General features: G+C 39.4%; 1 protein-coding gene across 1 annotated transcript in view; it reads left to right on the plus strand.

The window, feature by feature from the left end:
• The window catches only part of LOC124544674 (putative ATPase N2B), a 105,113-nt gene that overhangs the window by 17,011 nt on the left and 60,268 nt on the right, over window positions 1-27,834 (plus strand). Inside the window, exon 3 of the mRNA XM_047123297.1 lies at window positions 17,743-17,984. Coding sequence (XP_046979253.1) covers window positions 17,743-17,984 — 242 coding nt within the window. The remainder of the gene's footprint in view (window positions 1-17,742; window positions 17,985-27,834) is intronic.

A 27,834-nucleotide genomic window follows, 5' to 3' on the forward strand; every position in this document is an offset into this window, starting at 1 on the left:
AGTTTAAAACATATAGTAAGATTGCTGTTCTAAGTATTCATTTATAGAGTAAAAACAGTGACACAACAAATATGACTTCACAGCTTTGCTAAATTTTATGTTGTCTTCGATGGACTTAATACTAGTGGGAAGATTGTTGAAAAGTTGGAGGCCCATGTGGAAAGCTCCCTTTTTACACAGTTGACTGTTTGTGTGTAAAACATGCAGATTCGAGTTTTTCCTGGTGTTGTGTTTATGTATTTCATTGTTTTTTATGACTTTGAAGTCAGTTGGTACTATGTGGTTTCTGAAAAATTTTAAGAGTCTTGAGAATGTATAGGAAAGGCAGTGTAAGGATTTCCAACTTTCTGAAGATGGGTTTGCAGAAGTCTCTGGGTTTGCTCCCAGTAATAATCCTCATTGCTCTCTTCTGGATTTTGAATGTGCCCAGGGCAGTTGGAGAATTTCCTCCGAATATCACTCTATATTTTAGGTGCGCTTGTATGTAAGTGTAGTATGTGCTGATTAATGTTTTCAGGCTAGCACATGATTTCAGTACACTCAATGCATAACTGCCAGTACTAATTCTGGCATTTTCCTTCCCTGTATGTGTATTCCATTTCATGTTATCTTGACCCCACAGACCCAGGAATTTGAAAACAGTGTCAGTATCTATTGGCTGATTATTTACAGTGACAAGTGACTGAGAGGAATTTGCATTTTGTGTTGTGTGAAAGCTCATGGAAGCTGTCTTTTTGGTGTTGCTAGTTAATCTGTTGATTTTAGCCCAGTTGATGAGTTGTTCAGTGACCAAGTTCACAGCTTTTTGCACAGCCTCTGTATTCTCCCCTTTGAGGAGTACAGTTGTGTCATCACCAGATATTATTGTTTTGTGTGCATCTACATTCTGGCTCAAGCCATTAATATACAGGAGGAAAAGTAGAGGTTACAGTACTGAGCCCTGTGGTACACCTTGCTTTACAGTTGTATTACTTGATAGGATTTCATGCTGACACTCTGCATTCGACTGGTTAGGAATGATCCAGTCCAATTGTTTGCAGTTCCTCTGATACCATAGTGTTCTATTTTTTTCCAGCAATATTTTGTGGTCAACAGTGTCAAAAGCCTTTGACAAATCCAGAAATATGCCTGTTATGGGTTGTTTTTTATCTAACAGATCTAATAGCATATTTATGCAATCATATACTGCAGATTCAGTAGATTTGTTGCTTCTGAACCCATGTTGAGCTAAACTTAGTAAATCTTTTTTTTTTTTTTTCCAATGATGTCCATCAGTTTTCTGTACATTATTTTTTCAAAAACTTTAGAAAAGCAGGATGAGATTGAGATAGGCTTGTAGTTATTCATGTCTTTATTATCACCTTTTTTAGAAGACAGGAATTACTTTAGAAAGTTTCAGAGCTTCAGGGAAAGTACCTGCCTGGAAAGAACAGTCACAGAGGTGAGTTAATGCTTCAGCAATTGTGTGTACACAATTTTTGATTACAGCTGCTGGGATACCATCAATTCCAGCTGAGTACGAATTTTTTAACACTCTGAGGGCTTTTGCAACATCGTTTTCAGTGACTGGTAATGAAAATTGATTCTGCACATGTGTGATATTTTTGACCAATTTTTCAACTATGCTCGTAAAGAAATTGTTGAAAGAGCTCACCACAACTTCGGGATTAGATATAGATTCATTGTTGAGTTTGATTTCTACCTTCGTGTGTGTAGCTTTCATATCCCCTCTTTCCCGTTTTATGATATTCCACATTGCTTTTACTTTATTACTGGATTTGTCAATGTACTCATCATTTTGCATCCTTTTTGCTTGTCTTATCACTCTTCTTAGGATACATGTGTAGTTTTTATAGTATTCTGTTAGTTGGGGGGGAGTCACTACTTTGTTTCATAACATGTGGAGTATTCTTTTATGTTTGCAAGAGATTTTTATAGCTGGTGTAATCCAAGTCTTGTTTCTCATATTATTATTTATTCTTACTGGTTTTTGTGGAAAAGCCTCTTCAAAGTGGTGGATCATTTTGTCAAGAAATATGTTGAATTTCATGTTGACATCATTGGCTGTGTACATCTCTGTCCACTTTTCTTTACTAAGGAGGGCATTTAGCTTGTTCAAGTTATCTTGAGTGAAAACCCTTCCTAAAGTTTTAGGTGGGACTGGGTTTGAGGTATCTTTGCTAACATCGACCTTTAGAATGACAGCTTGGTGGTCACTGAATCCTGAATTGTATTCTTCTAGAGTTGGGTTAAGTTTATTTCTATTTGCAAAAATTTGATCTAGAGCTGTCTTGGATGTGGGTGTTATCCTAATGGGCTCATTTACAAGGCCATGCAGAGTATAAGTTTTTGCAATGTCAATCAATGTCTCCCTGTTTCTGTTGTGGGTGAGAAAGTCTATATTAAAGTCACCACATATAATCACATCCTGTTTGCACTGACTTATTTTGGATAGAAACAAGTCTATTTGTAACAGAAAATCATTAATACTACTCGATGGGGGACGGTAAATTTTAGCTACAATTAGATTTAGATCTATAAGCTTTATGGCTGCACATTCAAAGATCTTGTCTGTTCCTATTCCTTTAGGGTACGAAGTGGGCTATATTCAATGTGTTGTTTTATGAAGATGGCAACCCCACCATGTCCATCATTTGATCTGGAGTAGTGTTCACACAATTTGAAATGTGGTAGTGAGATTAACTTAACTTCATCAGTGCAGAGCCAGTGCTCTGCTAGGCATACTACTGAGATACCACTGAGTTCACTGGTCAGCAAAATGCTTAAGTCACCACTTTTGTTGCTCAAGGATTGGACATTGTGATAATAGATTTTCAGGTCTGAGTAGGGTTTACTCAGGGGGCTCAAAGTCACATTTACTGTGTCACTGGCCTTTATTATAGATTATGCTGTATTCCAGATATGTTGGCTTCTGAGCAGTTGTGCTGGTTCTGTTTGTCGTCCTTGGCAGCCAACTCATCTTCTAGGTGGTCCTGAAAAGTATCCACATGCACTTCACACTGCTGAGGCATCACATTGTCGTTTTGGAGGGATGTCTCGATAATGTTCACCATCACATTATTGATCCTTTCAGGTTCCTGACCTTTTTGAGTGGTCAAGGGGTTTGTGTTTAGTCTCTGCGACTTTGTGACCCATTTGTCTAGTGTAGTTTGCACAGTATGGCCACTATTAATCTTTTTTATTTCCCATCTTGATTGTCTTGATCCAATTGCTTATAAGCATCTGTTTATGGTTTCTTACTTTTGGTTTCATATTGTCTCCCATAGTTGTCAGGAAGGCCAGTTTATTGCAGATAATCTTCTTGCCACATTTGTTTAGGTGGAAACCATGTGTTGTGCAGCGGTTTCTGGCTTGTCTCTATATTTCAAAGTTCACAGCAATTCTTTTTTTGTATGCATGTTTTGCTAAATTCAGTACTTGTATCAGGTGGAGGTTTTTGGTATTAATTTTACTATTTAAATTATGAACATCATATCTCCTGGGTGTAGGATGGAAATGATATTCATTTTGTGACTTAGGGCGAGTATTGGTTCCATTGGTTCTACCACATGTTTCATCATCAGATCAAGAGGTTTGTCTATGTTGTTAGAACCCCTCATTACAATCAAAGTATCACGCATACTGAAGCTTCTTGTCAAATTTTCCTCATTTCTTACCACCTCTTTTAGGGGATCGCCAGGTTTTACTATGCTTTTTACATGGTATGAGGGCCCTAGCTAGTTTGTCTTGCAGTATTTGAGCACAGTCTCTTCCATGACTGTCACTTAATATTAGTACTTTCATTTTTTCTGAGATTTTCTTGCTATGTAACATTCTGGAATTTCTTTCGTTTTTGTCCTGCACATATATTGGTGCCTTAGAAATTATTCTCTGGTGGATTACTCATACACTTTATGGCAGTTTGTTCACTTTGGGTTAATTTTTGTGTAAGATCTTGTGCAACGTAAGACTGTAAATTTACCTTGCTAGCATCTTGCACCAGATGGTTATCAGAAGTTACAATTCTAAAATCACTTTCTGCATCCATTTCACGTAGGCCTTCCCTCACATTAGCTTTGTTTTCCGTGACAGTTTGTTTACATGCAGATTGCACAGGGCTACAATCACACTTGGTGCTAGACAACACACGATATCTGAGCATTGCATTCTGAGCACAATTTACGTCTTGACTATTTCTCATAGTATGCTTACCTGTCAAACACCAGTTTTTGTTACCGATATTTATATTTGGGATGCGGATAATGAGTTCATTGTACGTGGGTTTATTGGTTATTGCCAGTTCAAGATCATTACACTTCACTAATAGTTCATGATACTTCACCAGTAGGCTTTATGCTTGAGGCTGAGGACCATTATTTCTTGTTTCAACAATGTAATTATGTGATCCTGCATTTTTAGAGTATTGTTTACTTTGGATTCTGTAGCTAGTATGATGCATTGGTGCCATGTCCACTGATCTTCACTGTTAAAGTATTTCAGGTTAATTTTGATGCATTTTTCATGGTACCAGCAATTACAGTTAATACACAGAATACCTTGTATAACTCTTTTTGAACATATTTTGCACTTGTTATGGTTGAAATCTGTTGGAACTGCAGCATCGGCAATTTGTAACTCAAGTGTTTATTTTTCTTGTGTGATAGCCAACCAATATTTCTTTTTAAATTGCTCTTTAAAATCATCCCAAGTAGAGAATTCCTCTGAGTGTGCAGTTCCTCACTCAGTGGTGTCCCCTTTCAATAACCAAATGCAAAATCTGTTTTTCTATAATCATTTCAGCACTTCGGTAATGTTCGGGAGAACTCTGTCAGTAAGTAAGTGGGATGGTTGCCCCCATCAGTTCTGAATTTTGCAAATTATTTCCACAGATTTATTCCACTACGTGTTTGTATCTCCTGTATCACTTCTACTGACAGCACACCACTTTCATTAAATGTCTTTTGACTTAAATCTGCTTTCATTTTTGCAGGTTTTCCGCAAGGCTTCAGTAACTCCCCTTCCATGCAATCTTTGCCAGCCAAGATGGATGAATTGAACTGATCAAATATTCAACTTTTTCTCAAAGTCTTTGTTCAACCAACACATTTTTTCAATCCTCCAAGTAACCAAATTAGGTTCTGGATTGGTGCTTACTATCATCGTCTTGTTTCGTAGTAATACATCTAATCTGCCTTGCTTGTCTGAGATTTGTCTGTACACTCTCCAAAACTTTTTGTTATGATGACCCTTTAAATTATTCGAAATTTTGGAGTACTTTTCTCAGCTTCTCATTTACCTCATTCCGTCCTAAATCACATCTAGGTTTGTAACACCTCTGATGGGCTAGATAGGGTTGTTTGTACTTCATTCAACTATGCTTGAGTACTACCTTTAACAGCCTGTAAATTATCTTTCAACTCATTAAGTTGCTTAGTTGATTCCTCCATACAGTCCTTGAACCACTCCAAAGTGGCATCTGCCGTATCACTTGTTGTAATAGACATTCAGTAACTTTAACAAAAGTTATGTGCTAGGACAAAGTTGGTAAGTGATAACCAGTCAGAAAATAAAATACCTGTATCAAAAAATCACACCCTGCTGATCATGCACGACACAAAGCCACCAAAGAAAAAAATAAATAAACAAACAAAAATAAATAACTTGTTGCTGGTACAGCTCACTGGATTGACATATGTGACTACGTCATCTGCTGCTCTGTTGGCATGATGATATCTTGATGTGTGTAGTTGAATATGCCCTTGATGCTGTAGTGGTGGCTAGTTGTGGCATAGCTGCACAGTTGATCACCCCATGGCAAAATCTAAGGGTGTATGCACTGCTGTCATCTCTCTTTTTGAACTCATAGACTGTTAAGTTCTTGATAGTTGTAATTTGAAATGGCAGTAAAAGAAAATTGTTAAGTGCTCGATTACCAATGTTGTCTGACTTCAGAAATTGGCAGCATAATTTAACAGCTTTTATGTTGCACCTTATTGACGCTGTTATTCCATGTGGTCATGGACACCAGCGTATCTCTCATGCAAATTGTTGTAAAATTATCATAAAAATCTTCTTCTTAATATGATTTCCCTCTTTTTCTCATGGCCTTGTTGTGGTCCTTTACTGAGTTGCCAAGATGAACTTTTCCTGTGTAATTTCTGGTGTGGTGTAAGTCTAGTCTTCTTGCCTATGTTCCGTAATGGAAGTATATAAAAAATCAAACTTTATCTCCTGGTAGCTTAGGCCACACTCTGAAGCTAAAAGGAAAAGGCTTTATCTTCTACATCTACATCTACATTTATACTCCGCAAGCCACCCAACGGTGTGTGGCGGAGGGCACTTTACGTGCCACTGTCATTACCTCCCTTTTCTGTTCCAGTCGCATATGGTTCGTGGGAAGAACGACTGTCTGAAAGCCTCCATGCGCGCTGAAATCTCTCTAATTTTACATTCGTGATCTCCTCGGTAGGTATAAGTAGGGGGAAGCAATACATTCGATACTTCATCCAGAAATGCACCCTCTCGAAACCTGGCGAGCAAGCTACACCGCAATGCAGAGCGCCTCTCTTGCAGAGTCTGCCACTTGAGTTTGCTAAACATCTCCTTAATGCTATCACGGTTACCAAATAACCCTGTGACGAAATGCGCCGCTCTTCTTTGGATCTTCTCTATCTACCCCATCAACCCGATCTGGTACGGATCCCACACTGATGAGCAATACTCAAGTATAGGTCGAATGAGTGTTTTGTAAGCCACCTCCTTTGTTGATGGACTTCTGCAGACAGCTAAATTGTTGTTGTTCTTGTGGTCTTCAGTCCTGAGACTGGTTTGACGCAGCTCTCCATGCTACTCTATCCTGTGCAAGCTTCTTCATCTCCCAGTACCTATTGCAACCTACATCCTTCTGAATCTGCTTGGTGTATTCATCTCTTGGTCTCCCTCTACGATTTTTACCCTCCACGCTGCCCTCCAATGCTAAATTGGTGATCCCTTGATGCCTCAGAACATGTCCTACCAATCGATCCCTTCTTCTAGTCAAGTTGTGCCACAAACTTCTCTTCTCACCAATCCTATTCAATACCTCCTCATTAGTTATGTGATCCACCCATCTAATCTTCAGCATTCTTCTGTAGCACCGCATTTCGAAAACTTCTATTCTCTTCTTGTCCAAACTGTTTACCATCCATGTTTCACTTCCATACATGGCTACACTCCATACAAATACAACCAGAAACGACTTCCTGACACTTAAATTTATACTCGATGTTAACAAATTTCTCTTCAGAAACGCTTTCCTTGCCATTGCCAGTCTACATTTTATATCCTCTCTACTTCGACCATCATCAGTTATTTTGCTCCCCAAATAGCAAAACTCCTTTACTACTTTAAGTGTCTCATTGCCTAATCTAATACCCTCAGCATCTCCCGACTTAATTCGACTACATTCCATTATCCTCGTTTTGCTTTTGTTGATGTTCATCTTATATCCTCCTTTCAAGACACTATCCATTCCGTTCAACTGCTCTTCCAAGTCCTTTGCTGTCTCTGACAGAATTACAATGTCATCGGCGAACCTCAAGGTTTTTATTTCTTCTCCATGGATTTTGATACCAACTCCGAATTTTTCTTTTGTTTCCTTCACTGCTTGCTCAATATACAGATTGAATAACATCGGGTAGAGGCTACAACCCTGTCTCACTCCCTTCCCAACCACTGCTTCCCTTTCATGCCCCTCGACTCTTATAACTGCTATCTGGTTTCTGTACAAATTTTAAATTGCCTTTCGTTCCCTGTATTTTACCCCTGCCACCTTCAGAATCTGAAAGAGAGTATTCCAGTCAACATTGTCAAAAGCTTTCTCTAAGTCTACAAATGCTAGAAACGTAGGTTTGCCTTTCCTTAATCTAGCTTCCAAGATAAGTCGTAGGGTCAGTATTGCCTCACGTGTTCCAATATTTCTACGGAATCCAAACTGATCTTCCCCGAGGTCGGCTTCTACTAGTTTTTCCATTCGTCTGTAATGAATTCGCGTTAGTATTTTGCAGCCGTGACTTATTAAACTGATAGTTTGGTAATTTTCACATCTGCCAATACCTGCTTTCTTTGGGATTGGAATTATTATATTCTTCTTGAAGTCTGAGGGTATTTCGCCTGTCTCATACATTTTGCTCATCAGATTGTAGAGTTTTGTCAGGACTGGCTCTCCCAAGGCTGTCAGTAGTTCTAATGGAATCTTATCTACTCCTGGGGCCTTGTTTCGACTCAGGTCTTTCAGTGCTCTGTCAAACTCTTCACGCAGTATCATATCTCCCATTTCATCTTCATCTGCATCCTCTTCCATTTCCATAATATTGTCCTCAAGCACATCGCCCTTGTATAGACCCTCTATATACTCCTTCCACCTTTCTGCTTTCCCTTCTTTGCTTAGAACTGGGTTTCCATCTGAGCTCTTGATGTTCATGCAAGTGGTTCTCTTATCTCCAAAGGTCTCTAATTTTCCTGTAGGCAGTATCTATCTTACCCCTAGTGAGATAAGCCTCTACATCCTTACATTTGTCCTCTAGCCATCCCTGCTTAGCCATTTTGCACTTCCTGTCGATCTCATTTTTGAGACGTTTGTATTCCTTTTTGCATGCTTCATTTACTGCATTTTTGTATTTTCTCCTTTCATCAATTAAATTCAATATTTCTTCTGTTACTCAAGGATTTCTACTAGCCCTTGTCTTTTTGCCTACTTGATCCTCTGCTGCCTTCACTACTTCATCCCTCAAAGCTACCCATTCTTCTTCTACTGTATTTCTTTCCCCCATTCCTGTCAATTGTTCCCTTATGCTCTCCCTGAAACCCTGTACAACTTCTGGTTTAGCCAGTTTATCCAGGTCCCATCTCCTCAAATGCCCACCTTTTTGCAGTTTCTTCAGTTTTAATCTACAGTTCATAACCAATAGATTGTGGTCAGAATTCACATCTGCCCCTGGAAATGTCTTACAATTTAAATCCTGGTTCCTAAATCTCTGTCGTACCATTATGTAATCTATCTGAAACCTGCCAGTAAGTTCCTGCTTCTTCCATGTATACAACCTTCTTTTATGATTCTGGAACTAAGTGTTAGCTATGATTAAGTTGTGCTCTGCAAAATTCTACCAGGTGGCTTCCTCTTTCATTTCTTACCACCAATCCATATTCACCTACTACGTTTCCTTCTCTCCCTTTTCCTACTACCGAGTTCCAGTCACCCATGACTATTAAATTTTCGTCTCCCTTCACTACCTGAATAATTTCTTTTATTTCATCATACATTTCTTCAATTTCTTCGTCATCTGCAGAGCTAGTTGGCATATAAACTTGTACTACTGTAGTAGGCGGGGGCTTGGTGTCTATCTTGGCCACAATAATACGTTCACTATGCTGTTTGTAGTAGCTTACCCGCATTCCTATTTTTTTATTCATTATTAAACCTACTCCTGCATTACCCCTATTTGACTTTGTATTTATAACCCTGTATTCGCCTGACCAAAAGTCTCTTTCCTCCTGCCACCGAACTTCACTAATTCCCACTATATCTAACTTTAACCTCTCCATTTCCCTTTTTAAATTTTCTAACCTACCTGCCCAATTAAGGGATTTGACATTCCACGCTCCGATCCGTAGAACGCCAGTTTTCTTTCTCCTGATAACGGCGTCCTCTTGAGATCCGGAGATCCAAATGGGGGACTATTTTACCTCCGGAATATTTTACCCAAGAGGACGCCATCATCATTAACCATGCAGTAGAGCTGCATGCCCTTGGGAAAAATTACGGCTGTAGTTTCCCCTTGCTTTCAACCGTTCGCAGTACCAGCACAGCAAGGCTGTTTTGGTTAGTGTTACAAGGCCAGATCAGTCAATCATCCAGACTGTAGCCCCTGCAACTACTGAAAAGGCTGCTGCCCCTCTTCTCGACTAAATTATGAAAGCCATTCTCCAATTAACTATCCATATATTTTCTCTTCTCTTTATACAGGCATACTCTGTTCATTACATAGCTATATCTTGTTCCTCACCTAAGTATATCTTATTTCACAAGACAAGATCTCACTTTCTGGTATAAAATTAATTGAGAATAACTCAATAATATAAATTCCACTGTTTTATAACTTCTTGTTACTATTCATGGCTGATATTCCAGGGCCATAGCACATCTTTGGGCTGCACCTTCTGAAAGTAGGCAGCCTCCCTTCAGCGTGTTGTACCTTCCTGTTCATCATTCTGCACCCATGAAACCCACAAGTCTGACATAATAGCATACCATTCCCACACAGTGGGCTTTTCTTGTCTTATTTGTAAAATGCAACTTTAACTTTACTTCATGATCACATTTCCCCATGTGGAGGGACATAGATATGACCTATCATTTCCCCTGAAATGACATGTCACACCTCAGCCACCAGATATCTTAGAAGTCACTCTCAAAATTGACCTCATTGGAGACAAAGTTTTTATCAGCTGCAGTGAACACTCCCCATCCTGTGTTGTCTAATCAGTGTCTCCAATATACATTCCACGAACACTAAATATTTCAGAGCTTTCTACTTCAGGTTTCAGGCAGCTCTCAGCCCCCAGAATAATTTGAGAGTGACATTTTTCCCTGAGGGCAGTAAATACTGGAATGCTGTTACAAATACTTTGACAATTTACTGATTAAATTTTGACAGTTAAAATGTCTTTTCTGTGAACATGGTCTGATTTTGCTATCTGTGTGTCAACTATTGAGTGTTCATCAGAGTACCTCAAACTACCTCATAATGTAAAAAATCCCCATGGGCATTCCTCAAGTAGTCTGCTACTCCAGTAGCTTTTCACTTTGTGTAGTGCACTCCTACCCTATCAAGTGGAATCCTACAACTCAACACTCGATAATGCAGCCCCAGAAATCTGCTGCCAACATCATCACATAGTTGACAAAGCGTTTGTTTGAGATCCTCCATTTGGCTCCTAACCAAAGTATCCTGACTGACTCTGGGAACAGTGCTGCAAATTGCAAGTTGTACTTGCACCCAACACGTGTGACCAGCAGCCTTCACTGCTTCCGCCATCTGCCTGTATGAACTGAGGATGGCCTCAGAACCCAAGCCAGAGCCACAACTGCACCCTACATGGGCAGTAGCCACAGTCAGTGCCCTCCGCAGACATACCGAGTGCACATTAGCTATCTTTGTGGCCTGGGACACTCCATAATGTGCTTAACATTGGAGCTCCTGATAATGAGCAAATCCCCCTCCCTCCCAGTATGCCTGCTCAAACCCTGCTGAATAAGCAGCCACTTGTCCACTCACACCATGGATGGGCCAGGCCAGGCGGCCATCTCCACGTTGGCCGTCTACCTCACAGATGTGTCAAGTAACCACCTGCCACTCACACTGTAGTGAGGGCAGATCCCCTGTATTGGGCCCACTGGAAGGTGCCTCAGCAGCAGAGCCTGTAGGTGAAACAAGCAATACGTGATGTGTCCCATGCAAGTGCCAGATATTCCATCACCACTGCACCCTGAGGCAACAGCCAGAATGCTACTGACCATACCCAAAAATGCCTTCAGCTTATCGCGAACTGTGGCCAGCTCCTCCTACATCCGTACACAGCATGCACACATTCTGTCCATCCCAGCACTACTAAGAAAGCGCAGAAAGAGCTAAATGCACAACTTGCTACTTAGCAGATGTGTAGCAGGTGGTAGTATTCAGAGAAGGCAGTTAGTTACATTTTTCATGATGTTTATTCTGATCACCACTTACAAAACTGTAATTTTCCCAGTTGAACGATCAGTCTTTTCCAATGATGACAGTATGATTGGCGAACATTTATTGTAGTGACCTGAGGAATATTCTAAAGTTCTCAGTTGCATCAGAAAGTGAGTACGATGGTTGACAAAATGTTCCAATTTCTATTTTTTGCCTGCCTTGATACTGTGTCCAATCCCAATAATCTCGTGGGCAGCATAAATTTCTGTCTCAGTGGATTTTAATTTCTTGTCTGCTGTAACAAATACACCACTACCATTCACCAACCACTTAAAACACAAATTCAGTAGTTTCTGAAAGAAACAATTAAGAATCAGAAACTTAAATTAATACAAAAGTTAAAAACATTCCATGACAATCAATGTGTAACATTCCAACTTAACCTAGATCTCTGGTTTTGCTACAGATCAGTCACCTCATGTCGGTATGCACATTTTCAGAAAGAGGCACCGTTTCCGTCAGTTTATGACACTAGTTTGAACAAAATCAGCAGGAGGCCCGACCACAGCTCACAGCTCCTACTCCCACCTTTTCTTCCATCTGGACCTATTCATAAGTTTAGACAGTGTTATGTGGATCGGTACATCTACTGTACATACTACACAATATAAGCGACTGTCTCTTCAATGTATCATCATCTCCACATGACCTATGTAAGTCCAGTAAACAACACAATTTAACCAAACCTCCACTAAATGTATCACCATTTCTACAAACACAGTGTATGATGCAGTGTACTTTGCAAATATTTACTATCACTAAAACCATGAGACAACCAGAAACTAAGTGACAATACTGAGTTTAAAATTATCAAATTAATTTTACTTACAACTAAAAAATGTAGCGCTTGCCTAAGGAATAATATGCAGAATGGGAGACCCTGCCCCACCTCCCTCCCCCCCCCCCCCACCGCACCCCTCCCCCCCAAAAAAGAAGAAGAAGAAGAAGTTGGCAGCTGTTTCTAAAATATTTCTAAAAAGTAAAATGAAAATGAGGAAAACCCAGAACAAAATAAAATACAATAAAAACACAAAATAACTGCCAGTCTCTTCTCCCTCCCCAACGTAATCATGCACTGTCATCCCCATACCACCGCCAACCGAAAGCACATAGACAAAAGACATAGCATTAAAAAATGATTCAAAACACATTTATACACAGAGATACTCTTATGCCACACCTACTCGTCCAAATACATTTATAAAGTACCTTATGATGCCTTCCCATTCCAACTGCTCCCTTAATAACAGACCCTCTGTAATGCTTGTGCATACCCCATTTTGAAATTCTTGAACTCACCAAGAGTGTTAACAACAGAATGTTCTTAATTTAAATACCCGACCCACATATATGACTCACCAATCATAGTAAATAATACTCCTGTCCTCTATATTTTTGTTTTAATGATGTCTAATAGAGTGGCAGCAACTCTTTTCTCAATAACCTTTAATATCATCCCGTACATGAAACAAAAGTGCCAAAACCCATTTTTATGATACTTAATTTTATGAAACAAGATTTGTTTACTTCTACTACAGTACCCCCTCCCCTTCCTGCTTTCTCCCATTACTACTTACAGCACTACAAATCCCCATACAACAAGAAAATCAATCAATCGCAAGCTTCTTACTGACACCCATCTAATTACATATAAACCACACACTCTGTAGTGAATAACACAAATATACTGTGAGGACATTGGCAAAGAATTTTGAGGTAACGAAATTACCCGTATCACTTATGAAAAGCTATAAAAATACCACACGCAATTGTATTGGCAAGATAACATAAACACATACCCAATCTTAGTTTTGGACTCAAATGATGGAGCAATTGAATTTCTATGCGTAACACATTTCATCTTTTCATCCAACGAGTCAATGTTTTTTCAAAAAATATTCAAATTTGTCATTACATAGGCTCATCAAAGTAACTTTATTAATTGAAATGTGAAAGCTGACATTTCCCTCTTTTAACATTCCTAACAGGAAGGGGAGGCAACACAATGAACTCCCACTAGTATGAGGAACAGGTTCTATACCATCAATAACTCCAAACAAATTGTACACACCATTGTATACAAAACAAACGCCTATGGCAAATCAAAACAAAAGCATTGCTTACTATTTTCCTACCAGGTTACTAATTGTGTACTATTTTAATCTTGTGTTGTTGTTGTTGTTGTCGTTGTTGTGGTCTTCAGTCCTGAGACTGGTTTGATGCAGCTCTCCATGCTACTCTATCCTGTGCAAGCTTCTTCATCTCCCAGTACCTACTGCAACCTACATCCTTCTGAATCTGCTTGGTGTATTCATCTCTTGGTCTCCCTCTACGATTTTTACCCTCCATGCTGCCCACCAACACTAAATTGGTGATCCCTTGATGCCTCAGAACATGTCCTATCAACCAATCCCTTCTTCTAGTCAAGTTGTGCCACAAATTTCTCTTCTCCCCAATTCTATTCAGTACCTCCGTTTTACTGATGTGATCTACCCATCTAATCTTCAGCATTCTTCTGTAGCACCACATTTCGAAAGCTTCTATTCTGTTCTTGTCCAAACTATTTACCATCCATGTTTCACTTCCATACATGGCTACACTCCATACAAATACTTTCAGAAACGACTTCCTGACATTTAAATCTATACTCAATGTTAAAAAATTTCTCCTCTTCAGAAATCCTTTCCTTGCCATTGCCAGTCTACATTTTATATCCTCCCTACTTCGACCATCATCAGTTATTTTGCTCCCCAAATAGCAAAACTCCTTTACTACTTTAAGTGTCTCATTTCCTAATCTAATACCCTCAGCATCACCGGATTTAATTAAACTATATTCCATTATCCTCATTTTGCTTTTGTTGATGTTTATCTTACATTCCCATTTTAAGAGACTGTCCATTCCTTTCAACTGTTTTACCTGGTCCTTTGCTGTCTCTGACAAAATTTATAATGTCATCGGCGAACCACAAAGCTTTTATTTCTTCTCCATGTATTTTAATTCCTACTCCAAACTTTTCTTTTGTTTCCTTTACTGCTTGCTCAATATACAGATTGAATAACATCGGGGATAGGCTACAACCCTTTCTCACTCCCTTCCCAACCACTGCTTCCCTTTCATGCCCCTCGACTCTTATAACTGCCATCTGGTTTCTGTACAAATTGTTAATAGTGTTTTTCTCCCTGTATTTTACCCCTGCCACCTTCAGAATTTGAAAGAGAATATTCCAGTCTACATTGGTAAAAGCTTTCTCTAAGTCTACAAATGCTAGAAACATAGGTTTGCCTATTCTCAGCCTGCGAAAGCGAAAGACCATTTACAATTTGTACAGAAACCAGATGCCAGTCATAAAGAGTCGAGGGACATGAAAGGGAAGCAGTGGTTGGGAAGGGAGTGAGACCGGTTTGTTGCCTATCCCCGATGTTATTCAATCTGTATATTGAGCAAGCATTAAAGGGAACAAAAGAAAAATTTGGAGTAGGAATTAAAATCTATGGACAAGAAATAAAAACTTTGAGGTTTGCCGACGACATTGTAATTCTGTCAGAGACAGCAAAGGACATGGAAGAACAGCTGAACGGAATGGACGTTGTCTTGAAAGGAGATTATAAGATGAGCATCAACAAAAGCAAAACAGCGATAATGGAATGTATTGGAATTAAATCAGGTGATGCAGAGGGTATTAGATTAGATCAGACAATGAGACACTTAAAGTAGTAAATGAGTTTTGCTATTTGGGGAGCAAAATAACTGATGATGGTCGAAGTAGAGAGAATATAAAATGTAGACTGGCTATGGCAAGGAAAACATTTCTGAAGAAGAGAAATTTTTTAACATCGAGTATAGATTTAATTGTCAGGAAGTTTTTTTCTGAAAATATTTATATGGAGTGTAGCCATGTACGTAAGTGAAACATGGATGATAAGCAGCTTATACAAGAAGAGAATAGAAGCTTTTGAAATGTGGTGCTACAGAACAATGGGTAGATCATGTAGCTAATGAAGAGGCACTGAACAGAATTCAAGAGAAGAGGAATTTGTGGCACAACTTGACTACAAGAAGGGATTGGTTGATAGGACATGTTCTGAGGCATCAAGGGATCACCAATTTAGTTCTGGGGGGAAGCGTGGATGGTAAAAATTGTAGAGGGAGACAAAGAGATGAATGCACTTTGCAGATTCAGAAGGATGTAGGTTGCAGCAGTTATTCAGAGATGAAGCGGTTTGTACAGGATAGAGTAGCATGGGGAACTGCATCAAACCAGTCTCTGGACTGAAGACCACAACAACAATAATTATGGGTATCTGATTTAGTGTTTTTGGTTACTTAAATTGGCTTTCAAATCACCTACTTTAAGATGTGTACCTCAATTCATTTATGTTGTTGCATGCAAATTTAGAAGCACCAAACATATTCATTATATGTGGGATTATCACACGTCTACATCTACCTCCACAAATCATCTTATGGTGTGTGGTAGAAGGTACTTTGTGCACCTTTGTCACTCCCCCCCCCCCCCCCCCCCCTCGCGCTTTCTTGTCTATTGTAGAATGGCTGCTGGTAAGTCTTTGTGTGGGCTTGGACTTTTCTACTTTTGTGTTGATGGTCTTCTTTCAAGATATACTTTTAGATGGAAGCAGTATACTGCTTGACTCTTTTTAGGAACCTATGGTCTCAGAACTTTTAACATTAAAGCACACCATGATACACACCTGTAAGAAATATTGATCACACCTATAAAATTGTTAAAATGTTTTAAATTTCATTAATATTAAAATGATAGTTCTGTATTATTTACACAAATTGTGTGCAGTTTCTAGCATATTAAAAATTTAGTACAGTTACCTGTGCATGTTTAGTTTCACAGAAACTTGAAATTGTGAATAACAGCTGGCTAAGTAAGGCTCTCTATTTTTATTTATTTATTTTATCAGGTTCCATGGGACCATGCAAGTCAAAGCGACTTGGTCGTTGAATGAGTCAGTACATAGTTTACAAAATCCTTATTCCCTGATCTCATAAATTCCAGCTTCAGCAACATAATGAAAAGGTATAATCTAATTATCACTGTACCCATTCCACATTTGTGCTTGAGATCTATGCAGTAAGAAAAATGGTTCAGTGTTCGCCTATTCTGGGTATTAACTAATTATATATAAATAATTTAAGGAGTAAAGGTAACAACTCACTAAATAGTAGAGGTACTCGTTGTTCAAAAGCCAGATAAATAATATTGAGAACTTCCCTAGGTTTAGAATGAATCGTTTTTCAAAGCTTATAGAAAACACACACACGCACGCACACACACACACACACACACACACACACACACACACACGTACACCTATATGGGCAACATTATGGCTGCTGATTTCATGGCGTCGTCTGATTTCATTGTGCTGGCACTGCAGCTAGACGTGCCAGGCAGGATTTTTGTGGTGGAGGTGGTGGGGGGGGGGGGGAGAGTATTGTTGGAGTGGGTGAGGGAGCAGAGGATATGGGGAACAGATGGGAGTATTGGGGAAATGTGCATGACTGTTGGGAAGGAAGGGTAACAGGATGCATTGGATTGGGGAAATGTGGCTGGGATGGAAGGGCAACAGGATGCATTGGATAAAAATATGCAGGTAGAGTTTTGCGTAATGCACAAAGACTTTGAGTAGTTAGTTGGGGGTGGGGGGCAGCTAGAACAGCAGAGGGGGAGACTGTGAGGACGAAGATGGGGCTGCAGGATAAGTGAAGTTAGTGTCCTGGGGAAGGGGTCTAGTGGAAATTGAGGCTAGGATGATTTTCGTAACACAGAGAAACTGGTGTTGGGAGGAAGGGATCACATATTTGTTTACAGCCTCCAGTATGAAAAATTAAAATCAGTGTTATCTTTTTTTTTGAAATTACTTATATTTTTCGCTTACTTTTATTTAAGTAATCTGTATTTGTTGGTGTAACTCTGTCATTACATTTTCAGGTTACTGATGTAGGTGATGCAATGATACTCAAGCGGCTGTTTGTAGAACTTTTCAACAATGGTGTAGTGGTTGTTGCAACAAGTAACAGAGCTCCTGATGATCTCTACAAGAATGGTCTTCAGAGATCGAATTTTGTACCCTTCATTGGTGTACTGAAAGAACGCTGTGAAATAGCAAATCTTGATTCTGGAGTGGACTATCGTCTGAAATCAATTGCTGACAAAGAAAAAACATACTTTGTGTAAGTGTGAAAACTCCCATTCCATAACCATGTTTAAAAAATTATTAGGCTAATAATAACACTACAGTGGTTTGAGGAACATGATAGTGAACTCAAATAGATAGTCTTGGCCATCAAATTTGTCCAATCTGAACCTGGTGGAACAACTCTGGGACACTACCATATGACAGCTAAGTGCCTGCAAACCATTGGTTCATAATTTAAGGGAATTGTGTGACCTGCCTGTAGGCATCTGATGCCACATTCCTATCAAAACCAATAAAGCACTTGTCAAATCTGTGCCATATAGAATTGCTGCTGTGTTGTGTTCCAAAAATGGACCACACTATTAATTAAGTTGTCATTGTGTTTTGGCTTGTCAGTGTACATTCATAGGTCATGTTACTTGATTCTTGTACCACTGCTTTGTATTAGGTTGGTGCACAAGTTCATAGCCCTTTTCCATAAGTTTAATAAACACAACACATACACATAACAGATACTTTTGTTATCATTAACGTCTTCTTCTTCACTATTTACAATTAACGTCTTCTTCTTCACCATTTACAACAGTCTTCGAATGCTGTGGTAACTTTTCAATTCCTTGACTGTAGAGATCACGTGGTTTTGAGACGAAGAACTTGTCAAGCTATGTTCAGAGTGCATTTTCATATGGAAAGGTAGTTCCTTGAAGGTTGTTTGATTGAGTGCAGGAAAAATGAAAATTGGAGGTCACAAGATCAGGTAATTGGAAATACTGTGTGGCTAGGGCCTCCCGTCGGGTAGACTGTTCACCTGGTGCGAGTCTTTCGAGTTGACGCCACTTCTGGCAACTTGCGTGTCAATGGGAATGAAATGATGATGATAAGGACAGCACAACATCCAGTCCCTGAGTGGAGAAAATCTCGACCCAGCCGGGAATTGAACCCGGGCTGTTAGGTATGACATCCCGTCGAGCTGACCACTCAGCTAACAGGGGTGGACGCAAGATCAGGTGAAAAAATTGGGTGCTGAATGACTTTCCAACCCAACTCCTGCAAAGGGTGTTTTTTTCAGTCTGGCAAAATGTGGGCAGACTTTATCGTGGAGTAGTACTGCTTCATGCAGCCTTCCTGGTTGTTGTTCTTGGATTGCATCTGTAAGACTTCTCAGGTGTTGTCAATAAATGTCAGCATTGATTGCTACACCACAGAGAAGCAATTCATAGCACACCACACAGTCACTAACCCAGCAGATGCATAACATTATCTTTTGTGGATGCATACAAGCCTTTGTGCAGGTAGTTGCTGCTTTGTTTGGGCTCAACCACTCCTCTCTTTTCCTTATGTTAACATGAAGACACCATTTTTCATCATCAGTAAGGGTACAGGGTAGGGATGATTTGTGTTGTTCACAAGCCAGCTGATGATGAGCAGGAAGAGATGCACATATTGTTAGCTGCTGATTTTTGTGATTTTGGCTTGGAGCATGCGATTTCCATACAGCTGATTTTGAAACCTTCCCCATTGCATGCTATTTTGCATGATAGTGGAATGATCACAGTTCATTACATTTGCCTGTTCTCAAGTACAGTGACGTGGATCATTGTAAATTAGTGCATTTACACAACCTTCACCAAATCCCGAAGGTCTTCCTGAATGTGGAGAGTCTAAACAATCTTCCTGAAAATGATAAAACCATTTTCTTGCCTACTCTGTCCAGTGGCATTATCCCTATACATGGCACAAATGTTTCTGGCTGCCTCAATTGCTGTCACCCCTCTATTGAACTCAAACAGCAGAACATGCCTGAAATGTTCAAAATTTTCTATCACCAACAGCTCCACTCACTGTCTCCAAATGATAATATGTGAAATCAAATAGCAGCAGTGAATTACAAATAGAAATGACACTTGGTAAATAAACTCATAGAAACTGGACTGCCGACATGCAAAATAAAAACATTACAGACTTACGCAGCAACATAATAGAAACACTTCATATTTACAAAACGGGTTGTGGAAGGGGGGGGGGGGGGCTAAATGTTGTACAGTAGAACTACATGTTTTATGTTCTTTGTGTATAAATATTTTCTTACATCTTGTTGAAAATTATGGATTGAGGTGGCACATTTTTAATGTTCAGGACTGCTATGAAGGTGGGTGGCCCTTCAAATTCGTATCTGGTGAACCCGTGGTTACCCTAAAACACTTAACACAAATACCTGGATGATTCCATCAGGGTTACCACAAGATCTGGAAATCAGGGAATATCAAATGTGTCAGGAAAATGAGGGAAAAATCAGGGAAATTTGAAAAAAACACAGGGAAAATCTCGTTTTTTGCCCCAGTAAATGAAATGGTTTGTTTACTGAGATGTCGTATGTCGTCACTGGCTGGGTGCAACTGAGTACGTGTGCCACTTCCCTACTCCCTCATTCTTACTTCTTCTCCCCTTCCTACTATTCCCCTCTGCTTGCAGTCAGTGCTGCCACCATTTTTTGCCACTAGCCTTCAGCTGCTGATGAGATTTCAGTGAGGCTTGAGGAGTGGTTTTGTTTGGGTTTGATTCTCGGAGATTGTTGACGCAGCAACCGGAGACAGAAGTTGTGTGGATGAGTTTTCTGAGTGACTGTATGAATCTATGTGTGCTCTCGTTTTCTGACAAAGGCTATGGCCAAAAATTTAATTATGTGAGTATGATTCTCTTTTCTACGTGCGTGTTTGTGGCTCAGCGATCATCTTTATAGTGAGTTTCCACCTATCATCATCAGTATTATTGATTCTCTGAGAGCACTTGCACAAGTTACCTGTCACACTTAACCACTTTGGTCTCATTTCATTGATATGGTGTCTGTGACACGTGAATAGCTGGCCATGTGTGTAGATTTAGGCACATTAGAAGCAATACTCAGCTTACAATTAACTCTTGAAAAAAGACTAACAAAGGCTCAAGACATGCATATTGCCTTCATCAACTTAGTAAAAGACTTTCACAAATATCTCAGGAAAGTGTGGTGCTGTACAGAAGCGAAACGTGGACACAAAGTGATAGGTTGAGGCGTGGAACTAATGCAGAATCCTCAAGATTTCATTGGTAGGGAAGGCATCAAATGAAGAAGTGCTCCACAGAATGTAGGAAGAGAAGCCATCTCTCTCACAAGGGGCAGCCATCTGCTGGGGCATGATGGTATCATTAATAGTATCACTGAAATGACAGTAGAAGTGAAGAACACAAGAGACTAGAGTACATCAACCAGATCATGGAGAATACCAGCTGCACCACTCATACTGTCAAGAGAAAGGCCAAGGACAGACATTCGTGACAAGCTACTTCTAACCAACCTGTGGTTGAGGGCGTAACAGGGTGGTATGTGGGACCTTGATTTGAAATACAGTCCTTTTTTCCGCAAATATTTTGATTATTATTATTATTATTATTATTATTATTATTATTATTATTATTATTATTTACATTTTATGACCTTCATTGGACCACTCTAACCAACTTTATATAAAGAATTTTTCAGTTTCCTGTCAGCCCAGTACTTCTTCATTCTCTCGGATCTCATCCATCTTTCTTAATCGGAAATCACCCTTCCTATTGTCTGCCTATTGATTCTCGTTTGCAGTCTGGTTTGTTTGTCTGTGAGTTTCCTGATTTTGTCAGTTTTATATCTTATGTTTTCCAGTGTAATCTGTAGCTCAAACCATATCTTCCTCGATTTCTGTAATCCACGTAATGTTGCACTTACTATTCCACAATTTTTCTATTATTCACCTGATCCTGTTCTCTGATGTTCTGATCAGATGTGCGAAAAATGAAATGCGTTTCTTCCTGATTGTACTCATTACCGGTTCTATTTCCTTGTAGACTGTTTCATTTGTAGCTACTCTCCAGTGTCCATCTCTCTGGTACGATCTGTTGATGCACGTTCTGATGATTCTTCTCTCTATTTTGAGTATTATAAAAAGAGGGTCTATACAAGGACGATTTACTTGAGGACAATATTATGGAAATGGAAGAGGATGTGGATGAAGATGAAATGGTAGATATGATACTGCATGAAGAGTTTGACAGAGCACTGAAAGACCTGAGTCGAAACAAGGCCCCCGGAGTAGACAACATTCCATTAGAACTACTGACAGCCTTGGGAGAGCCAGTCCTGACAAAACTCTACCATCTGGTGAGCAAGATGCACTTACTATTCCACAGTTTTTCTGTTATTCACCTGATGATCCTGTTCTCTGATGTTCGCCGATGACATTGTAATTCTGCCAGAGACAGCAAAGGACTTGGAAGAGCAGTTGAACGGAATGGACAGTGTCTTGAAAGGAGGGTATAAGATGAACATCAACAAAAGCAAAACGAGGATAATGGAATGTAGTCGAATTAAGTCGGGTGATGCTGAGGGAATTAGATTAGGAAATGAGACACTTAAAGTAGTAAAGGAGTTTTGCTATTTGGGGAGCAAAATAACTGATGATGGTCAAAGTAGAGAGGATATAAAATGTAGACTGGCAATGGCAAGGAAACATCGAATATAGATTTAAAAAGTATATGTATGGAGTGTAGCCATTTATGGAAGTGAAACGTGGATGATAAATAGTTTAAACAAGAAGAGAATAGAAGCTTTCGAAATGTGGTGCTACAGAAGAATGCTGAAGATTAGGTGGGTAGATCACATAACTAATGAGGAGGTATTGAATAAAATTGGGGAGGAGAGGAGCTTGTGGCACAACTTGACTAGAAGAAGGGATTGGTTGGTAGGACATGTTCTGAGACATCGAGGAATCACCAATTTAGTATTGGAGGGCAGCGTGGAGGGTAAAAATCGTAGAGGGAGACCAAGAGATGAATACACTAAGCAGATTCAGAAGGATGTAGGCTGCAGTAGGTACTGGGAGATGAAGAAGCTTGCCCAGGATAGAGTAGCATGGAGAGCTGCATCAAACCAGTCTCAGGACTGAAGACCACAACAACAAAAAAAGATATTGGTTATCCCTCCTAAAAAATCTTTCCCTAATGGAGTTCCTGCTCTTCTCATTGGTATTTGTAATGTTCACTGCATCTATGACTTTTGATAAGCCAAATGAGCCTCCTGGATTGTGGCAAATGGCAAGCACATAAGAGAAATTAGCTAGTTTTGGTTGGACATGGGGTCTGGCGAACACCACCATTCCTCTGTAAGTTCTGTGCCTGATTGAACGATCGCAGTGACGAATCTGAATCAACTTTTACTACCCTAGCTTACAATACAGTATAAAATTTTAATTAGTGTTCTTTATTGTTTTTTTCAGTTACTATTTTCTTTACAATAACAGTTTTTTAAGCTAAACTTAAATATTAGTATTAAAGGAAAGTTGACACTGCTAATTGGGGGTTGAAGTAATGCTCTAGTTGGTTATTTACAAAGTAGTATGTCAGACTAATTGCCGTAGAAGCACCTATTTTGGTATACATGTGAAGTAATACAGAAGGAAAGTGTATGCAGTGGCAAACTGATTGGTGGTATAACCGAGATCTAGGTAGGTTATAGTTTGCTTTTGAGTGGATGCAGCCAACGAATGTGACCCCAGAGAAACTGACCTTGCCGACCGACTGATGATCTGTATTGTAGCCCAAAATGTAGGTAGTGTTGGAATGAGTGTCTCGGTGTTCAGTCTCAGCTCTCACATTTACGACAGTTTCAAAAACTTTGTGGGGTATTTCCATAACATTCCGTCCAAGGTAGTGTTAGCCTGGAACCTAAGATTACAGTTTAAATTTTATGGAACAGTGTTTTACATTAAATTATTCTGCACGTCGTTACTTGATTATGTCGCCATGTAATTTCATGCACTTGATGTGCTGACAAACACTATTTTCTCATTGGTTCTGCCATCATGTCTAATCAGTCAACAACACCAGTTCACTTCTGCGATCCCATATTTCATGTCATTTTCCTACAACATAATTTTCAGTGCACTGTATGCTAATATTTATGATTTACATTAGTAGATGCACTTCTGATATACACTTCAGTACCCTAGATACACACATCAAAAGAAGTTTTGCATCACCCTGGCTCCCAGAACTCCTGAAAATAGACGTTGACTATGGATATTGTATCACAGACAAAGTCCCTTTGACTGTTCAGAGATGTCACTAAACCCACCCAAAGATGTAAACAACCCTGCATGAGCAGCGCCTATTAGATGGAGGGGTCCAACAGCTGATCAGTTCCAGTCATTCCACCAGGAAGAGGTACATGGCTCGTGTTGTCTATAGTTCAACCATCCCTAGATGGTCAATACTGTGGTTTGATCACGTCTGCATTGTTACTTTGTGCCAGGAAGGGCTCTCTACAAGGGAAGTGTCCAGGCGTCTCAGGTGAACCAAGGCGATGTTGTTCGGACATGGAGGAGATACAGAGAGAGACAGGCCACCCAAGGGCTACTACTGAAGTGGATGACCGCTAGCTATGGATTACGGCTCAGAGGAACCCTGACAGCAATGCAACCATGTTGAATAATGCTTTTAGTGCAACCACAGGATGTCGTGTTATGACTCGAATTGTGCGCAATAGGCTGCATGGTGCCCAGCTTCACTCCTGACGTCCATGGCGAGGTCCATCTTTGCAACCACCACATCGTGCAGCGAGGTTCAGATGGGCCCAACAGCATGCCGAATGGACCACTCAAGATTGACATCGTGTTCTCTTCACCAATGAGTGTTGCATATGCCTTCAATCCGACAATAATCGGAGACGTATTTGGAGCAATGTGGTCTGGCTGAATGCCTTAGACACACTTTCCAACAAGGTGGAGGTTCCTTTATGCTTTGGGACGGCATTATGTGAGGCTGAAGAATGCCACCAGTGGCCATGGAAGGCACTGTAACGGCTGTACGATACGTGAATGCCATCCTCCAACCGATAGTGCAACCATATTGGCAGCATACTGATAGGCATTCATTTTCATGGGTGACAATTCGCGCTCCCATCGTGCACATCTTGTGAACGACTTCCTTCAGGATAACGACATCGCTCGACAGGCGTGGCCAGCATGTTTTCCAGACATGAACCCTATCGAACATGCCTGGGAGAGATTGAAAAGGGCTGTTTATGGACTACATAACCCACCAATCATGGATAGTATGCCACAACAAATACAGGCGTGCATCAATGCATGGGGACATGCTACTGGTTATTAGAGGTACCAGTGTGTACAGCAGTCGGGACCACCACCTCTGAAGGTCTTCCTCTATGGTGGTACAACACGCAATGTGTGGTTTTTATGAGCAATAAAAATGGTGGAAATGATGTTTATGTTGATCTCAATTCCAGTTTTCTGTACACGTTCCAGACCTCTCGGAACTGAGGTGATGCAAACCTTTTTTTGGTGTCTGTATGATTACAATGTATGTCAATCTCTTTTCATTGGCTTACATATTCCATGGCATTACAAGTTCTTATGTTACTTTTTTGACATTCACAATCATGTTTGCTTCTGAAAATGTCAATACCTCTGAAATTGTGGCAAGGGCAGTAGCCAAGAACAAGTTTAAATTGCTGCAATTGAAACATTTAAAACATTGTATCTTACAAATATTTCGTTTTTTATTATAATTATGTCAAGATTCCTGAGATTGTGATTAGGATTGTAATGAAGAACATGTTTTAAATTGCTACAGTAGAAATGAGGAGTTATAACATTTACAAACCATAAAACATTTTGCCGTTTTTGCTGGTGATGGCATTCCCTGCCTTTCTCACAAATATTTCATACGTCGACATAAAATTTATTTATGCAGCATAAAACATTACAAGTGAGCTATCTTATTGGCTATTGATGCGTGACTCATCATTTGTCATGTTCATTTCCCATAATTCTTTGTGCAGTTACCAACTGCAGCATGCAGCAAAAGATTGATGTACACCATAAGGGCTCTTTTACCTAAATTGTCAGTGAAACAAATCCAGACTTCTAATACCAAAGCAAACTTTTCTGTCTGGAACCTTAGTGACTTCTGTTCCATGATATCAAAGCATATATGTTGAACACTTCGAGGTCTGGCTGCCAAGGGTGTTATTCAACTGGCTGATACTGCATATTTTCACAGTTTTCCTGAATTCTCTATAGCAGGTTGTATTGCACAGAATTTAAATAACTTTATTGCTGTTGAAAGATCTTTTTCCTATAATATCTTGCAAATAAACATAAACTTGCATCTATGACAATTTTTTTTTGTACGGAAATGAAAATGTGTTATTTTCACAATAACAAAAATATTTTTTTTCGTTTTAATTACCTAAATGGAGATAAGATTAAAATTTGTTGATACTAAAAATAGAACTGTTTGAAAAGTTGGTTTTCTATATTTAAAATTGGTTAGTTACATTTGCTTTAGTGTGAAACATTTTGAAGCATTCTGGAAAACAAAGTCATACATCACATTCTTTACAATACTACCCGCCACTTTGCCACATCTTGCTTTGCTTCTTTCTGCACAAACTTTACATCTTCTCTGAGGACATTTTGACTTCTCTGAAGTTGGAATTAGCTTAGCAAATTACGTTCTACTGAGTCTATTTACAAATAAACTGTTTTGGGTGAAAGTTTGTTCAACCAGGCCACCTTTGTTAACCAAAATGTCTGCCAGTTCAGCAATGAGCTCAACAAACTATTTATTAGTAGGGTTCAACTATTTGTGTAGACTATACGAATTTATGACCATCATGATGAAGAGGAGACAAAAAAAGAAAACCTCCTTCTACCACTTTCTTTGTTTCATATAAAAAAAGTAGTAGCCCATTAGTTGGTTGCTGTGTTTCACACCAGCCTTATTTTTATTGTAATCCATGCACAGTCAGGGTGCATCTTCTCTATGATTCGTAATTTTGTTCCACCATTGACATTAGATGCTTTTCTTGTTTTGCTATCAAAATAAATACATCCTTAGTGTCAGTCTCTGTGGTATTAGATCTTTAGCTAGCCCTTTTCTATTTTTTTTATTGCTGTATCCACTGTCTTGGTTTTGTGTCTCCAAAACTGATGAAGTATTACAGGGCTAATGTAAAAATCGTTCATGTGTACGGAGTGGCATTTACAATAGAAACTTTCACACAATGTGTTTACTGGATGCAAAATGCTGTTATTAAGGTTTACGTGACTAACAGAATATATTTCAAATTTCAAAATGTTTCTACTTTCACTTGCACATGACATAACAAAAAATTGTGTGCCATATTTTTTAGGCTCCTTTTTCATGTAGATCTTGAAATGAAGTTTTCCATGAAAATGGCAGACTCGTTCCTCTACAGTAAGATTTTTCTCCTGGTTTATATGCTCGTTCACTTTTTGTCAGGAATATATCAAAGATAGGTCTCACCTTGTGAAGGACCATGCCCTTCTCGATTTTTTGAAATAAAACTTGCATTATCTGTGAGATGTAATGTTTGTAGGATAGGAAAATAAATAAATGAATAAACAAACAAAAAAATCCTCCTGCAAAGGAGGTCTGCAGTACGGAGTTTGTAGACCAATAGTTGGTTAGTTTCAGTTTTATGACAAGGCACATATGTAAAACCACACCAAAAAGCTTCTTACGCAGTTCACAGAGTTTCACAGTACTCCACTTACTGCAAACTGTGTACAGCTTGAGGTCCCTGTTGCATTAGCTTGTCAATAGTTGTTCTAGCATAGTGGTGTGTGCCTCATTTTTCCATCTTCAGCTGTTTTTGTCAAAAGTGTAGGTAAAATGATCAAACACAGAAGAGTTCTGGTCAGTTTGAATTTGAATTCTACCTGATTCTTCAAAAACTGGAAGCTGTGGAGCGGTAATGTCATCATTTGTCAAGTGCACAATCAAAAGTAGAAATTTGATAGATTGAAATGGGGGAATCTGTGATG

This window comes from Schistocerca americana, chromosome 8 (assembly GCF_021461395.2).
Source record: "Schistocerca americana isolate TAMUIC-IGC-003095 chromosome 8, iqSchAmer2.1, whole genome shotgun sequence".
NCBI classification, from domain to species: Eukaryota; Metazoa; Arthropoda; class Insecta; order Orthoptera; family Acrididae; genus Schistocerca; species Schistocerca americana.